Genomic DNA, 17,197 nt, shown 5'->3' on the forward strand with positions numbered 1-17,197 from the left:
ACCCAAATTCTGAAGTGGAAACTGCTATAAGATCTATCCCTTGCCCTATGGAGCACGACCAGATGTTCCAGTAGTGTGTGGCTTGTTGCATATCTTGAGAACCTTCTGAAGGCCAGAAGCCCCTTGGGACCAGAAATGGTTCAAGCTCCTCGGGGTTTTAGAAAGCCATTCTTCTAGTTGCCCTGGGTTACAGTGTCTGTACTGTACAGGCTGTCCAAGTAGAAAGAGCAAATTTCTGCAACAAAAGTCCTGTCACCAGATGCCTGGAACATGCCATAGATGGCACCCTGTGAATCCAAACAAAGATGAGTCATTGGAGAGTACGGGCACAGGAGCAAGGGCAAAGCTGTGGATAGGGCACCTACTCCCACCAGTTTCAGCCTCACACCTGTAAACCACAACCCACAACCCCTGACCTGTCCATTTCCTGCCCAGACATCATTTCATCAGAAAAACAGCTGGCAAGACTTATTTTACTTTCCAGCTTGTCTTCCTGCATAAAGGCTATTCTATGGGATTTACTCTCTCTCTCTCTCTCTCTCTCTCTCTCTCTATATATATATATATATATATATGTATATACACATATATATGTATATACATATATACACATGTATATATATACACTATATATATATACATAATTTTCCTGTGCCAACATTTTCTTTGTAAATGGAGAAAACCACCTTCTGTTTTTGTACAGCAGTCTCTAATTCACAAGGTACATCTGAAATGCCTGGCAACCCAGGGAGAGCTACATCTCATTCTTACACCAGCCCCTAATTTCTTTGGGAAATTTCTCCAGGTGTTCTTACCATTCCCGTGGTCTTGGCTTTGGGATTCTTCATGATTTGACTGACAGATTCCCGGACATCTTTTAGGAACTGAATTGCCACTCCTTTCTGGGTATGCACTAATGTGATACAGAAATTAATGCTGCAGGAGAAAAAACAGAGACACATTCTAAAATAAAGCAGACCTGGATAGAGCAGTGTGCGGACTCTCCCTTCACATTATTTCTCTTGTTCCCAGTCCTGGGCATCAGTGTTCTCAAATACCTGGGTTGTCAAGTCTGTGTGGTCTGAGTGCTTCTAAGCATGATCAAAAAAGATCCTTTGTTCTGCCTGCCCCAACTGTCAACCATGATTCCTTCAGCCATGACCTCTGAGACTTGTTTTATGCTAGTACTAGGACTTGAACTCAGGGCCCAGTGCTATCCTTGAGACTTTTTTGCTCAAGGGTAGCACTCAACCATTTGAGCTAGAGCTCAACTTCTAGCCCTTTTGGTAATGAATTTAAGATAAAAGTCTCATGGACTTATCTTCCTTGGCTGGCTTCAAAGCATGATCCTCAGATCTCAGCCTCCTGAATATCTAGAATTGAGGTGTGAGTCATGAGCACTCTACTTTGCGACATACTTTTATGTTCAAAAACATGCTTTCATGGGAAAAGGACCATACGCATGGAGTTTCAAAGAATTGAGACTTTAGTGCTATGAAGAAACCTTATGTCTCCTGGGGGGAGAACATGTTATACAAAATTGTGAAGAGGAAAAGACAGTCCAAACAGGGCTGGCAATGGCAGCAATCTGGGAAGAGAAAGCTGTACATAAAGGACATGGGACAGATCCATTAAGTCTGAGAGGAGGATTTCATGGCATCATGGAAGGTTAGGCTAGAAACATATACTGAAGAATATAGAGGCATGTCTGAGTGATCAAACACCTTGGTGAAGGTTTGAGCAAAACATTGCTCTTACATGAACTATTCTACAAGAATGATCAGAGTATGAGGTTGGGTGGGGAAGCCCACATGATCAACCATTTTTCTCAAGATGCTTACACCCAGGTCTACTAGTCTAAAGCTAAGGTCTTATTCCTTATGTCTAATAACAACAGGTGGAAAGATGGCAATCCTATGTATCATACAACTGCTACTAAATTGCTGGAGCCAAGCAGCAAACTGTGTTCGATCTCCTCACTCCACAAACCCCCAAATGTCAGGAAGCAAAGGAAGAGAGAAAAAGGCTGCCTTACACATACCTGGGGGGGAACTGCATCGCGTTCAGTTTCCATCCCTTAGCATTCATCATGTTAAAGAGTTGATAGATATCAAATTCATGGGAGCCCAGAGCAATGACTGAGAGCTGGGGATTCCCCCAAACAAAGATGCCTTTGATGTTTTCCAGCCTGAAAACAATAATCAAATAAAGAGACAATTCAGCCATATTAATTACTCTGATTATTTTTTGCCCATCCCAGGCTTAAACTCTGGGTCTGGGTGCTGTCCCTGAGCCTTATTGTGTTCAAGGCTACCACTCTACCACTTGAGCCTCAGCAACACTACTAGCTTTTATGAGTAGTTTACTGGACATGAAAGTCTCACAGACTTTTCCTGCCAGTGTTGGCTTTGAACCATGATCCACAGATCTTGGCCTCCTGAATAACTAGGATTAACTAGCAAGATAACTAGAGAGAGCCAGTAGTACCTGGATTGACCTTCTTTTAACTACCCAGTATTCGTTATAACACAGCGTGTCCTTCTGGAGCTTAGCCCTCTCATCCTCTACACTAAGACAGATATGCTGGGAGCTGCAGTCCTTACAGAGAACACAGTCACATGCAGAACCTTACAAACACCCCATAGCCCAAACTCATCAAGAATTAATGAATCAGAACCACTGGCTCACACGCCTCCAGCACCAACTCCTGCCCTACTGCCCTCAGCCCTGGTCCCTCAGAAGGTGACAAATAGGCTAGGGCTACTGCACAGTCAAGCAGACACCTTGAGCAGACCAGCAAAAAAAGCCAGAGACAAGCCCATCTTCCACACATACTCTGACTTGAGGAAGCGAGTGGTTTTGATGATCTGTTTGGTAGCTTCAACATAGCCGTTCTCACCGAAGTACATCAAGGCGGCCCAACAGGCTGCAACAATGCCACCAGGTCGTGAGCCTGCAATGGTTGGGGAAGCATAGATGCCACCCTGCCAATCCATGTCGATGAAGAACTGGTAGTTCCTATACTTCTTGTCACTGTATAACAGAACTGATGAGCCTTTGAGGGCATAGCCATACTGAGGGGAGAAGCAGATGGGTGAGAGTATGACTCTGGCTGGAAGGTCCTGCCATCCTCCCTTCACATGTGCATGTGCACACACATGCACATGCATATGCACACTTGTCAGATTCACACTCAGTGAAGACTTCAACCTAGATTGTCAATGGGGAGAAGGGAACTGGGGAAGAGACTGTAGATCCTCTGTGTCAGGAGCTGGGAATCTGATGTCAGGGAAAAGCAGTCTGTTCAGTGAATAGGATTCCACCTGCTCTTTCCCAGCCTGTGGCTCTCCTTATTGAACATCTTTCTTTGGGGTGATGGGTCAGGGTAGAAATAAGGACAGCTTTCTACTGGAAGCCAGGAAGAGCAGGAACCAAGTCACTTGGACAAACTAAAATCAAATCTGTCCCACACACCATGTTATTTTGCTTAATATTACACTTCTTTTAAAGAACATAATGGTCCTCAGAATATGGTCCACCCAGAAGTCACACTGTATAGTTGGTTTCCTCATAGCAAATGTGGTCTCTTAGGTAACCCTTGCTGAGCTTAACTACATGGAGCTACTTCACTCACAGACCCATGTAGAGCTAGATGGTTAAGGTAAAGTGTACAAGAGCTGTCTGGGTAGGACAGATTCTGATTACAAGTTTACTGGAGATAACTGAGGAGTCTGATAAACAATCTTTACTATTTTCTAGTTCAGAACAAAGTACACAGTCTGAGCCTGATGCCAATTATTCCACCTCTGGGGTATTTAAAAAGGAGTTGCAAAATTATCCTGACTTCACCTCACAACACCAAGGGTGTGAAAACAGACCTTTCCAACTTTGCAATCCAACCATGCTAAGTGCATAGAGGTCCTTTTCCCAAAGAAATGTTTTGTCATCATGGATACTCAGGTTCAGAGCCCCAGTAGCACAGGAGGTGCAGCACCAACAGCCACCCTCTTTCTCACAGACTCCAGTATGATTGTAGGGACCTTTGTAAAAAAAAAAAAAAAAAAGGCCCTCCTTTACATAGTCAGGTTGGCTCTCAGTCAGTATGAGGCAAAGAAAGGTAAGAGGCTCTTTTCACTATTGTTGTATATCATCTGTCTCCTATATTCCCATCATCTGAATGCCTGGCCTACTAAGAAGAAAAATCCTGTCTTAATTTTATACTTTGGTCAATTTATTTTATGGCTAACAATCAAAATAAACATTTAATTTAGAAATTTAATTTGAACATTTAATGTAATCTCTTCCTTAGCTCACCTTATGGGTATCAGCAGAAATGCTGGTCACACCTTTCACCCGGAAGTCAAATGGCTTCTCCAGTGGGTATCCAGCTTTCTCCATAAATACAATGAGGAAGCCTCCGAGACAAGCATCCACGTGAAGGGGTATTTTGTATTTGACAGCCAGCTAGTTCCACAGAACAAAGAATTTAAGAGAATATAGAATAATACTTAAACTTTTGCAGGATACTGCTAAACACAAGGCTATTGTGAATCATGTCCCCATGTGTTAAAACATTTCTGACATTGCTAACCAAGTTTATCCTTGAGTAGTATGTAGCCTTCAAAACAACCAAACTGAAATGTGACATCTACTTTACAGTGAAATATATGCCATCTCAAGCTGCCAGCACCACCAAGCAGGAAAGAGGCAGAGCCAGGAGAAAGACTCCTGCTTTGTTACCCAAGATGAGAAGCCTGTGGAATGCCACCTGCTGGTGGGAATAATGCTAAATGCCGATTCTTCCTGATCAAAATAAAAAAAGTCAACACTATTTCAAGAAAATCATTTCACAGGCAGGCCTGCCACAAGCAGATGCCAGTGACTTCAGAAGCTCCAAGCAGAGCTAGCTGCAGGGCCTACTCTAACTATTCACCAGTGTTGTGGTCAAGTCTAAAATCAAAACTGCCTCTAAGGGCTGCATCAAGTGGTAAAGTATAGAAAGTGTGACACCTTAGGGAGTTCAAACTGCCAAAGCACGCACACACACACACACACACACACACCCTGAATCTTCAAGCAAACAAAACCACTTCTATGTGGCAACTGCTGTGCCATATAGGTATTAGAACTGGGGAAGGAAAAGGGAATACCAAAATTGAGAGACAAAGGACAAAAAGACAAACCATTCCAAAAGCAATGTCTACAAAACCATTTGGTGTAAATCAACTGCACAACTTGGGGGGAAGGGGAAAGGGGAGGTGGGGGAAAATGAGGGAGGAGGTTACAAGTTGAACAAGAAATGTACTCACTGCCTTACATATGAATCTGTAACCCCTCTGTATCACACTTTGACAATAAAGAAAAAAGTTTAATTAAAACAAGCAAAAAAAATTCAATCTGAATGCAGTTGTAGCCTAGTTCTCTCATCACCTTGGCCACTTCGCAGACAGGATCCATCACACCATGAGGATACTGTGGGGTGGAGCAGACAAGCATAGCAGTATTCCTGGAGATGGCTCTTCTCATGGCCTATGGATTGAAAGACAAAGGGAAAATGAGAGTCCACGTCACAGATGTTCTTCTCTTTTCTGTCACAAGAGCAATATCAGCCCCTGATACAGAGACTGGTCCTGTAGTGGCTGGTAGTGGCTTGTCCATCACTGACACCTAGGAGAAGTTACCTCCTGCTGTGAGGCAGGGTGGGGGGGTTTAGGTGCACAAGAGAAAAATTGGCTGGGAGCACAAAATGAGAACAATGCAACCACTACTGAGATACATCCATACATCCAAATGTGAGTCCTTGCCCCACAAGATACTAACAACCAAACTCTGACCCAGCAGAGACTCACCCTCATCTGTGCACTGCACTAATGTAGTTCTAATGGTACTCTAAAAAACACCTTTCCAAAATATGAGGCACAAAAACTGTAGGTAAATCTGAAGCTGAGTTATAAGACCAGGAGAGGGTTAAGAGGTTGGAGGGCTGCCTTATCAGTACTCACAAGGCTGAGAACTCGACCCTGGGAAGTTCAAAACAGACAAAGTAGGACAGATGTCTAAGTTATGTCTAAATTGCAGTCATTGCCCCCAAAACAAAAAGGGGTCCAGTTATTCAATATGTACACAACTGTTTCATGTCAATGATTGTAATAACAAAATAGAATGATGTCTTGTTTTCTACAAGTACCTATGGTAGATAAACTTCTCTACTAAACTAAACTTGCTTATGGGAATCTGGTATTCAAGAGCCAGCAAGCCTTGAATTCTCTGGCTCCCCCACTTGCTTAACTCTTTCTCTATTCTCATTTCCTCAGCGCCTATATCACAGGGTACTGTCTCAGGTTGCAGAAAACAAAAAAAGAACAATTACTACTAAGATGATAATGAGTTGTGTAGCAAGTATATCCATGCACATTTTACAAAGTCTAAAGAAGTGCACTCCATCAGCACTGACAGCTTTTACTGCTCCCGCTGGATACTTCCAGAGGCATGGAGGTGGAGGTAGGGTGGGTGCTTGTCCGTGTAACCAGAGAGGCAGTCAATGTGGCTGAAGACTCACCTGCACATCAACCTCCATCATCTTGTTCAGTGGAACCCGCACAATCTTCATCCCAAAGTAACTGGCTGCTTTGTCAAATGCGGGATGGGCACTTTGGGGAGCCACACTAGATGTGAGGACAATAATGAAACCCAGACAGAAACAGGATTCAAGTGAGGACACATCAGCTATTCTAAATCACTAGGAGGAAAGTTCTGATTACTTTCCCTCAAAATATATATTTTTATATATTTTGTATATTATGTTTGCATATATGTTGTTTTGTAAGTATAAACAAACAGAAGTAATCTGAGTTCCATAGAAACCTTCTCCAGATATTTAAGAAATTGTTTTGGCAATAAGAGAAAGAATTTAAAAAGCAATTCCAGATGGAGGGGATCCAAGGTATAAATTAGAGCTGGCAGGAGAAAGTCAGGGACCAGCAGGTTCAGACCAGATTGGAGAAGGGTTGTACTTCCGTAAGAAGCAAGTGTCCTGACCCATGCTCTAGCATCACTGTGAAACTACATGGCAGGGGTGTAAGAGAAGAAGTCAAGCACAATCAGGCCAGTGGATCCTTTCAAGTCAAAGACTGCAACCCTATGAGAAATTGAAATCCCCAACCAGGTGTGGGTAGCTCACACCTATAATCCTAGCAACTCAGTAGGCTGAGATCTGAGGAAAGTGGTTCAAAGCCAACCTAGGCAGAAAAGTCTGTGAGACTCTTATCTCCAATTAACCACCAGAAAACCAGAAGTGGAGCTGTGGTTCAAAGTGGTAGAACACTAGCCTTGAATGGAAAAACTCAGGGAGAATGATCAGGCCCTGAGTTCAAGCCCCACAACTGCCACCACCACCCCTCAAAAAGGAAAGAAACTGAAATCCCCACTTTCCTACAGGTTCAAAGTAGTATTGTAAACAGTGCTGAAAGAGAAACACTCACAGGTGCATATTTGCTTTCTGACCTCCCTTAGTTACTCTGCTCCTACAATTACTCTTTTCTCTTAAAGGGAAAAATCACTCCATGATGAATACCTAACAACAAAAACTTATGTAGGTGTAGGATGCAAATGGCAGCCTGGTATGTTTCTCTTAGGGTAAATATGAGCCACACACTAAGATCACAAGCTATCTTAGTTATTGATGCCTGCAGGAAAAAAAAATTAACCCAAATTGTGTAGTATGAGTACACTGTACAGGAGACAATGTAGTGAAAAACTTCATGCAACCAAATACCCAAATTATGTCCACAAGTGGCAACATAAAGAAATCTCAAAAAAAAAAAAAAAACACTTTGAAATATTTTCTCCCAGAAACAGTTTTCACAGTGTCCCCTAGGGAACACCTGAGGCAACCTACAACGTTTAAGAAATTTTCAGTGAACTAAAAGTAGGTGAACAGATTTCCTTGGGCTCCAGACAACTTAAAAGCACAGGATTCAACATTGTGGCTCCTAAGTCTATCACCTCTGTAAGAGGAATCTCATTGTCACTTGTGGCATATACACCATGTGTAAAAGATTAAGCATAGTCTATAATAGTAACTGGAGGATTCATTTAGAATTCTGCTAGATGTGAAATGACAGGGCATAGGGACAAGGCAGAGGAAAGAGGACTGGAGGGGCTGGAGGAACAGAAGCAGCACAGTAACAGACTCATTGGCTATTTCATACAGCTGTACTCCAAACGAACAATGTCAGAAAGGGAAACACCCCCTGCACATACATTTCTGGAGTCTTGATCCCATTCGCTAAGGCCAGGTCCCGATAAGCTTTGCAGGCTATCAGGATGCTTTCCGTTCCCCCAGAGGTGACCTACAATAAGAGGAGGTGCCAATTTGAATACTTCTGCCACCTTGACCTTGGCAATATTTGATGAGGAAACCGATTAGGGGCTTGAGTGCCTGCAGCAGAGCTGATGCTGCTTTCTCTTTCAGAGGGAAACTTGAGTTTGTTGTTAAGCCCAAGTTAGGTTCAGAAGAATGAAAACTACTAAATAAGAATGAGTGGGTGGCTCAGCACTGTCTACAAACACCTACATTTGACTGCATACAACTTGTTCACAACCACTTATATTTCTGCATTAAATCATTTCTTTTCAGACAGGATAGGGAATTTTATGTCATTCAGAAATATCACAATTACAATTCCCCTCCTAGTGTTCAGGATCAAACTCAAGGCCTGTGCATGCTAAGTACAGGCTAAGTGACCTTTAGGGAGGAGTGTGTGAATGCTTTGGCAGCAGTTGAGGTGTGTATACACACACACACACACACACACACACACACACACACACACACACCATGATTGGTCCAAGGGGTAGAATGCCTGGAGTACCCACCATAGGTGGGGAGAAAAACAACCTAGGGCCAAGGCACAAAAAACCCAGTGCAGACATGCCCAGCCCTTCTGAAGTGAATGCCTAACCCTGAAGCCTGAATATAATCAATTCAGTTCTCATAGCAGATCAGACCTGCTGTCAGAGCACCCATTCAGCCAGAGAAGAAGCAAGTACCTGGGCAGGCACCTGCTGGCCTGGGGTCACATTTGATGGGTGGCCCTGTGTGAACCAGCCCAGGGCCAAGCAAAGACTGCCATCTACCGGCCACTAACAGGAAGAACAGGGGACACAACTCTCACAACCCCTGTTTCCCAGATGTGTAAATCACAAAGAAAAATTACAAGATTCATGAAAGGTCAAGTCAGTAAACTAACTCCAAAAGTCAATGGCAACCTAGGAAAAAGCTCCAGAGAGAGCAAAGAAGAGATGGAGAATAAGAAAACACTTCAGGAGATGATGACAGAATTGGCCAAGGATATAAAAGCAGAATTTCAAAAACAATTCCAAGAGCATAAAGAGGGATTTAGCAATATAGACTAATACTGCAGCAACCCTCCCAAGTGAAATAACTTACAAAGCTTGTCAAAACATTGAATTGTTATACCCATCACTGAGCTAAAACAAAAAAAATATACCGAGGGGCTGGGAATATGGCCTAGTGGTAAGAGAGCTTGCCTCGTATACATGAAGCCCTGGGTTCAATTCCCCAGTACCACATATATGGAAAACGGCCAGAAGTGGCGCTGTGGCTCAAGTGGCAGAGTATGCTAGCCTTGAGCAAAAGGAAGCCAGGGACAGTGCTCAGGCTCTGAGTCCAAGGCCCAGGACTGGCAAAAAAAAAAAAAAAAAAGAAAGAAAGAAATATACCGAATACTAAAAAAGAGCTAAGTCCAGAATCCTACAAGATAAAGTGTCCACCTAAGCTAGACATTTCCCTAAGGGGGCACCAAGCCTGAAGACACCAAAACCAAGACAGAAGACACAGTGAGGCCTGCTCAAAGTCAGAGTCTAATGAAAATCACCATACCCTCCATGTGCAAGAAACAAACTGTACAAATGCGAAATAAGGTGTCTTTTCTCAACCTGACACTCAGATGAAAAAAAATTCTCAAAAATTTGCAAAATGGAGGAGGGAAAATGGTGCCATCACTATAGGGAGGCACCCCAACTTGCTCCAACCAAATAGTGAGCTGGGAACTCCAACACCCAACGCCCCATCAAGAGACCAGCAAACCCAACAACCAGAACAAACAGAGAAACACAGGAAATGAAAAAGAACAAAGAAAGAAAAGCCTATAACCTGCACGGAGGCAGAAAATCTCCAGGGTACCCCACCGCTCCCACCCCCACCCCCGACCCTGGCCCAAATAGGGCTAGGCTGGGAAAGCAGGCCCGGCGCTGGGAAATAGGACCGCAGACGGTCAACAACCAGAGAAGCAACAGCCGAAAAGTCCCACAGCGAGTGCAGAGTCCAGACAGTAGGAGCTCCACGGGCACCAGACTGTGCGCAGACCGGACTGAGACAGAAGGCATGGGACCGGAGGTGCAGGACCCAACGGCCGGGACCAGACAACAATAGCAGGGGAACCAGGCGGCACAGACCAGGAGAGCCAGACAGGGAGAGCTGGGACCACCACCGCCAAATGATGGATCGTCACACCCCAGCCCAGAAAAGGCCACAGCAGCACGGGACACACACACAATCCAGGACCAGTAAGTTCCCCATTGCCTCCCCACCACGGGAAATCAGCTCTAACAGAGAACCAAAAACTCATGTAGAGCTCATCACAAGGGGACAAAGAAGCTAGAGCTTCCTCCCTTCCCCTCCCAACCCCAAGGGAAGAAAAGAGCCCCATATCTGGGGGCTCTAGGATCCTACAGCTCCTGGGAGGACACAGGAGCTAGCAGTGGGTAGAGCAGCGCACAACAAGGTGACCGGGAGACACCTTAGGCCACCATCCCCCAAAGCCTCAGCCAGGGAGCCTGAATCTGTCCGCACCAGCCCCCACCCCACCCCCGAAGGGACCCGGGGACTGGTAGGCATTTGAACGCCACCTGAGATGCCCTGGTCTGCGCAGACTTTTTGAACAACAGTAACAGGCTTGCTGGTGTGCAATACCAGCCCAGCGGCAACACTGGGGCCCGAGTACATGCCCCCCCTCACAGTGGAGGTGCAGAGAGCCTACTGGCACCAACTCACGCCCAGACACTGGAACCTGCTGTGGACCATGCATACCACCTCCACAGTAGATTCGCGAGAGGGCACAAGCACCCTCCAACAATCCGGGGCAGTGCGCCATGTGGCTACTGTATATGTTTTTGATACACTGGGTATTGTATATATGTCTACCTGATCTAGGGAAGGGAAAGAAAAACAAGGGTGTAAGATATCACAAGAAATGTACTCACTGCCCTATTAGGTAACTGTACCCCTTTTGCACAACACCTTGTCAACAAAATTTTATTAATAAAAATAAAAAATTGCAAAATGATAGCATATAACTAACTTTAGCATGATGTCTGAATTCACGGTGTCTCTATGGTACATTATGGCAAGTGGAGAACTAGGCTTCACCTGGTTCCAGTGTGGTAGCAATTTCCAGCAACTTCCCAGGAATTAGAATAAGTAATTTAAAATGTGCTCTGGAAAAACTTAACTTTAGTCCAGGCTCCAAGCACACCTATTAGTTGAGTTCTCAAGAAAGGAGTGGCTCATATTGTAATCAATCAATCAATTGCACAAACCTAAGGGAATCCACCCTGAGTGAAAAGTAACAGATTCAGACAGGAAAGGCTCATGGATATTGGAATTATCAGACTCTAAATATAAAGTATGTGCAATATATTTAAATCAATGAAATATAAACCAAAGCAATGAAGTATCTTTCACCTAAGCTACGCCTTCCCCAGCATCTGTTGCTGAAGAATATCTGTGCTTCTACCACTCATAGCTTTGATGTTATCCATTTTCTCTTGCTGTTCTCACATACAAATAATGTGTGTTGGCTCTTCCTAATCTATCCTAAGATTATGATTGTATGTACCTCCTGGATCCTAGATTCTCTTCTGTACTTTCATTTCTCTGAGTTGTTGTTAAGCTTTGATTATTGGGTGGAGGGGTTCTCTAAAAATGACATTGAAACCATGGAAATATTTTATAGTTTTAACTGAACCGGAGATCCTTAGAGAAATGTCTGATTCTAGGTCTAGAGACAATCTGAAGAAAACAAAGTCAAGGACACTTAACATTGAATAAGTCCCTAGAAGACTAGTTCAATAAACACAAGGAGATGGAAAAAAGCAAACTACAGGAAAACAGAAAAATGGAAGGAAACATGCCATTTCTCCATATTAAACATCAGTGGAGACCCAACTCCTCAACCAAAAGACAGAGTAGCATATTGGATCAAAAAACAAGATGTTGTCTCCAAGTCAAAGATAAACACAAATTTTGAGTGAAGGGACAGAAAAAGATCTTTCATGGAAATGCATCCTGCAAGAAGGCAGGAGTAGGGCTGGGGATATGGCCTAGTGGCAAGAGTGCCTGCCTCGGATACACGAGGCCCTAGGTTCGATTCCCCAGCACCACATATACAGAAAACGGCCAGAAGCAGCGCTGTGGCTCAAGTGGCAGAGTGCTAGCCTTGAGCGGGAAGAAGCCAGGGACAGTGCTCAGGCCCTGAGTCCAAGGCCCAGGACTGGCCAAAAAAAAAAAAAAAAAAAAGAAGGCAGGAGTAGCCATACTGTTATCTAATAAAATAAGACTTCTTAAAATCAGTACAAACAGACAAATAAAGTCATTATATTTTAACAGATTGAATGATCCAGGAAAGGAAATCACAAGGATATATATATATATATATATATATATATATATATATATATATCCTATATATATATATATATATATATATGCACCAAACAACAGACACCAAAATACAAAATATTTGAAGAGTTCAAGAAAATAACCCCTTCCAAAAATAATGAACCAATCTAATGGACAAAGGAGCTAAGGAGAGACTTCTCAGAAAAAGAGTTAAGACTGGCAAAGAAATGTATTAGGAAATGTTCAACATACCTGGCCATAAAGGAAATACAAGTCAAAATAACTCTCTTAAGATTCCATCTTACCCCAGTGGGATTACCCAACATTATGAATTTGAACAACAAAAAATGTTGGTGGGGATGTGCGGGAAAAGGAACCCTACTGCACTGTCAATGGGAATGTAAACTAATAAAAACCATTCTGGACAGCAGTCTGTAGGTTCCTCAAAAAAACTAAACATAGACCTTCCCTAAGACCCAGCCATACCATTACTGGGAATTGATCCAGAACATCACATGCCAAGATACCATAAAGACACTTGAATATCCATGCTCATTGCTTCACTATTCACAGTCAGGTTTTGGAAATATCCCTGATGATCTACAATGGATGAGCAGATCCAAAACATATGGTACCTACACAGAATGGAACTTTACACAGCCATTAAAAAGAATGTCATTTTCAGGCAAGTGGATGGATCTAGAACAAATCATGTTAAGTGAGGTAAGCCAAGCTTAGAGAGCAAATGTTTTCTCTCATATGCAGAAGCAAGATCTAAAATATACCCAGACATATAAACTATACAGGTCTCTAGGCATTTACACACAGGTAAGATATTCAATAGTTACATGCATATGATCATATAAAATATTTATTGAAATGAACTCCAGAAGCCAAACACCAGTGGTTCACACCTGTAATCTTAGTTACTCAGGAAACTGAGATCTGAGAATCACAGTTCAAAGCCAGCCCAGGCAGAGAATTCTGTGAGACTTATATCCAATGAACTACTCAGAAAAAGCCAGAAGTGGCGCTGTAGTTCAAGTGGTAGAGCACTTGCCTTGAGTACAGAGAGGCTCAGGGACAAAACCCAGGCCCAGCAAAAAAGAAAGAAATGAACTCCAAGAACTGGAAACAAGAGGTTTTTTTCTTTGTTGTTTTTCTTTCTTTTGGTCTTGTTTATATCTGTCTTTGGGAGGGTAAGAAGGGACACAGAAATGGAGGGACTAAGGGTAAATAAATGGAGTAGTGGTACTCACTAGATGATATGTTGAAAATGAACTATACAACTTGTGGGTGAGAATGGGAGGAAAAAAATGAGAGGGAGGGAAGGGGTGATACTGTCTCAAAAGAAATGTACTCATTATCAGACTTAGGAAATCTTAAGTATTTTTAAAATAAAGTGAAAGGAGAAAAATGTCAAATTTTTCGACATTAACTATGAATCACTTGTAATGAAATAGTTTTAATAGTCTTCTATTTTAGGGCTTAAAAAAGTACTAGCATTTGATGGCACATACTTACACAACCACAGCAATCTGGGCCCCCATTGAATAGTGAACAACTCATCCTCACAACTTCTGCTTCTAGTTTACGCAGTCCTGGGAAAACATCTGGATGTAATGGGTTACTCCATGCAAAATTTCCATAAGCCTGTAAAAAAATGCAAGAATATGTGAGATAAGATTATTACCTTGGACAGAACAAAGACTCATGCACTGAAAGTGTCTAGGTATGAAGCCCAGTGTTAGAAACTAGAAAAAAAAGAAGAGAACATCTCTCAATTTAAATATTAAAATACAGTGGGGGAGACAACATCAAAGAAATAATTTTACAGTGTGGTAAGAGAAATATAAATGTAGTTAAGGTTTACAGCAGAATGTAACACCAACTGACCAGTGTGAAATCACAGCTTTGCCTATTATACCTAACTAGCCTATCCGAAGCTCACCTTCCTAATATGCAAAGGGTTGCTACCTTACAAGATTCTGACAATAAAAATTAAATGCACTGCATAAAACACAACTCAGTGAAGGGAGGTATTACTGACAGCAATATAGACCCATGTGCACAGTGCTAAGGGATCCAAAGTATGCTTTAGAGATAACACGAAGTATGCTTTAGAAGTGTCTGTTTAGAACCTTGAGAAATGAGTTCAAATTAATCTACATCAGGAGTAAGAAAGGAAGGCAGGAAAGACCAACAAGATAGGGTATAATCGTAGTTGCGAGAGACATGGCTGTGAGTCTAAATTCTGAGTGGGGAAAATCTGGCTAGGGGAGTACAAGCGATAGCTCATACTTGGAGTCCAGGAAAAGCAATTAAGAGACCTGGGTGGGCTACCATTTTTTATTATTTGCATCTTGGTTCTGGCCGAGTGTCACCCACTAAACAGAGAGCACCTTGCAAAACCTGATAAACCTTCCAGTCCAATTGCTGGGCTTGGAATCACAGGGAGGCCGAGAGCACAGGGAAAGGGAAGGAAGCCTGCTATGAGCAGGACCCAGAGCTCACCCACCTTCCTTGCACACCCCAGCAGGCCCTGCTAGCTTGAGCTAGCACACGTGATGAAGGCAGTGAGCCTGATGTGCCCATTGGGGCACAGGGTGCCTTTGGGCTGTGGCACCCAGGAGCTGGCACTCTGCACTGCCTGGCAGAACACAGCCACAGCCTGGGTGGCTTGGCAATGGCAGAGGCAAGGTGGCCAGGTACTGCAAGGCCAAGGGACCCAAAGCAGCAGCCCATGATCTGACAGAGCCGGTGCTGTGCCTGCTTTAAGAATCATCAATAAAACCCCAATTTTATATGAAGAATAAGATGTTTTAAAATTTGACTAGAATAAAAGAAGCTAAAGGCCACTCTCAGTTCATCCAAGAACAAGAGAAATCAAACATCTAAGAGAAGCCATTGCTTGAGCGTGTGATTTGAGGCTCTTCCCTGAATCTCTTTATGAAACAAAATTTGTCTTACCATCAAAAATCTCAACTGTCAGGACTCCCCTTTATAGAAATCTTCCTTCCTCATGGGGCCTTATAAGTCCAAGAAGCATAATTTTACTTTTATGCTGATAGAAGGTATCTTTGACAGTATTGTTCATATTTGCTACATCTAGGCTACGAGAAATATTCTAAACCTGTTTCACACCAACAATAAGAAGTAACCTAGCATAGAGACTGAGCATCTGCCAGCATGGTACTCACCTGCACAAGCAGCTCTATGAGTGTCTGCTCCCCACTATATACTACTCCTGAGGTTCTTCCTTCTTGCCAGGTGACATCTGCAGAGAAAATCAAGGTCACGTGGTCAGCAAGCAGGTAACTCCAGGAGAGTTAGGTTTTAATAAGGAAGATAAAAGAAGAAACCCCTCTGGACACAGAAGTTGAGTAGAAAGCCAATGCCATTCTTATATTAAATCAAGAAAGAAAAATGTTTTAATAATGTTCTATTGAAGCAAAATAAAGACAAGATCATGAACAAGTGCTCACAACAACATGTAAAGTTTAACAGCATTATAGTGTAATAAGGATAAAAGCTCATTTAATAAAATCTACGTGTCTCAAGCAGTAGAGTACCTGCCTAGCAAGCAAAACACTGAGTTCAAACTCCAATACTACAAAGAATGAAAAAACTATTTAATATAATTTTAAACCATAGTAAGCACACGTGTGATTGTGTTCATAAAAGCAGCAATAAAGGGGGAAGGGGGAGGGGGGAATGAGGGAGGAGGTAACAAACAGTACAAGAAATGTATCCAATGCCTAACGTATAAAAGTGTAACCTCTCTGTACCTCAGTTTGACAATAAAAATTTAACAACAAAAAAAGCAGCAATAATACTTAACATTCTTTGAATGCCTACTATATGCCAGGTACTGCACATTTCCACATATGGTCTCATTTCACCTCTATCATCATTCTTCTGAGAAAGTCTAAGTTACAGAAGTTAAATATTCTTCCTAAAATCATAATTCAAGTGGTAAAACTAGGCTGTGAAGCCAGGCTGATTCCATGGGTTATGCTTTTCACCAGTACAAGCTATCTAGTATACTTCTTCCTGTATTTGTTCATGTACCTATTTTCATACACCACACAACACCCTACTAACCTGAGATAGATGGTAGGTGATAGGTAGGTTGATAGATAGATATCTCGCTATAGGTATATTTGCCTATTGAGCTGTAAAGATTTGTCTATCTAAATCTATCTAGATATATGCCATCTGTCTTCCTCTGTTGGTGATAGAATTAGTGACTTTTTATTTTCTTTTGTGCCTTCATAAAAATTTTACAATGTTGTCATTAAATCTATACCACATTTGTATTACATATGTACTCTTTTAAAACACAAATATATCTGTTTTATTCATGCTGGAAAAAGGAAATGGAACCAAGTTCCACTGTCTCTGAGATCTGCTTGTTCTATCTATGAAAGGTAAGTCAAAGAGAGATAGACAGGACTTCCTGAACACAGTAAGCACCAGAGATAAATTACTCTT

General features: G+C 42.5%; 1 protein-coding gene across 1 annotated transcript in view; it reads right to left on the bottom strand.

Annotated features, from left to right (window-relative positions):
* Positions 1 to 152: 152 nt before the first annotated feature.
* LOC125344130 (sphingosine-1-phosphate lyase 1-like) overlaps positions 153 to 17,197 on the bottom strand; it is a 25,443-nt gene continuing 8,398 nt past the window's right edge. Inside the window, exons 4-13 of the mRNA XM_048336742.1 lie at positions 15,904 to 15,980; positions 14,228 to 14,356; positions 8,263 to 8,351; positions 6,560 to 6,665; positions 5,431 to 5,529; positions 4,315 to 4,464; positions 2,836 to 3,074; positions 2,042 to 2,188; positions 816 to 936; positions 153 to 287 (exon numbers count right to left, since the gene is read on the bottom strand). Of these exons, the coding sequence (XP_048192699.1) occupies positions 174 to 287; positions 816 to 936; positions 2,042 to 2,188; positions 2,836 to 3,074; positions 4,315 to 4,464; positions 5,431 to 5,529; positions 6,560 to 6,665; positions 8,263 to 8,351; positions 14,228 to 14,356; positions 15,904 to 15,980 (1,271 nt within the window). The 3' untranslated portion in view covers positions 153 to 173. The remainder of the gene's footprint in view (positions 288 to 815; positions 937 to 2,041; positions 2,189 to 2,835; positions 3,075 to 4,314; positions 4,465 to 5,430; positions 5,530 to 6,559; positions 6,666 to 8,262; positions 8,352 to 14,227; positions 14,357 to 15,903; positions 15,981 to 17,197) is intronic.

Source organism: Perognathus longimembris, chromosome 2 (genome assembly GCF_023159225.1).
Source record: "Perognathus longimembris pacificus isolate PPM17 chromosome 2, ASM2315922v1, whole genome shotgun sequence".
NCBI classification, from domain to species: Eukaryota; Metazoa; Chordata; class Mammalia; order Rodentia; family Heteromyidae; genus Perognathus; species Perognathus longimembris.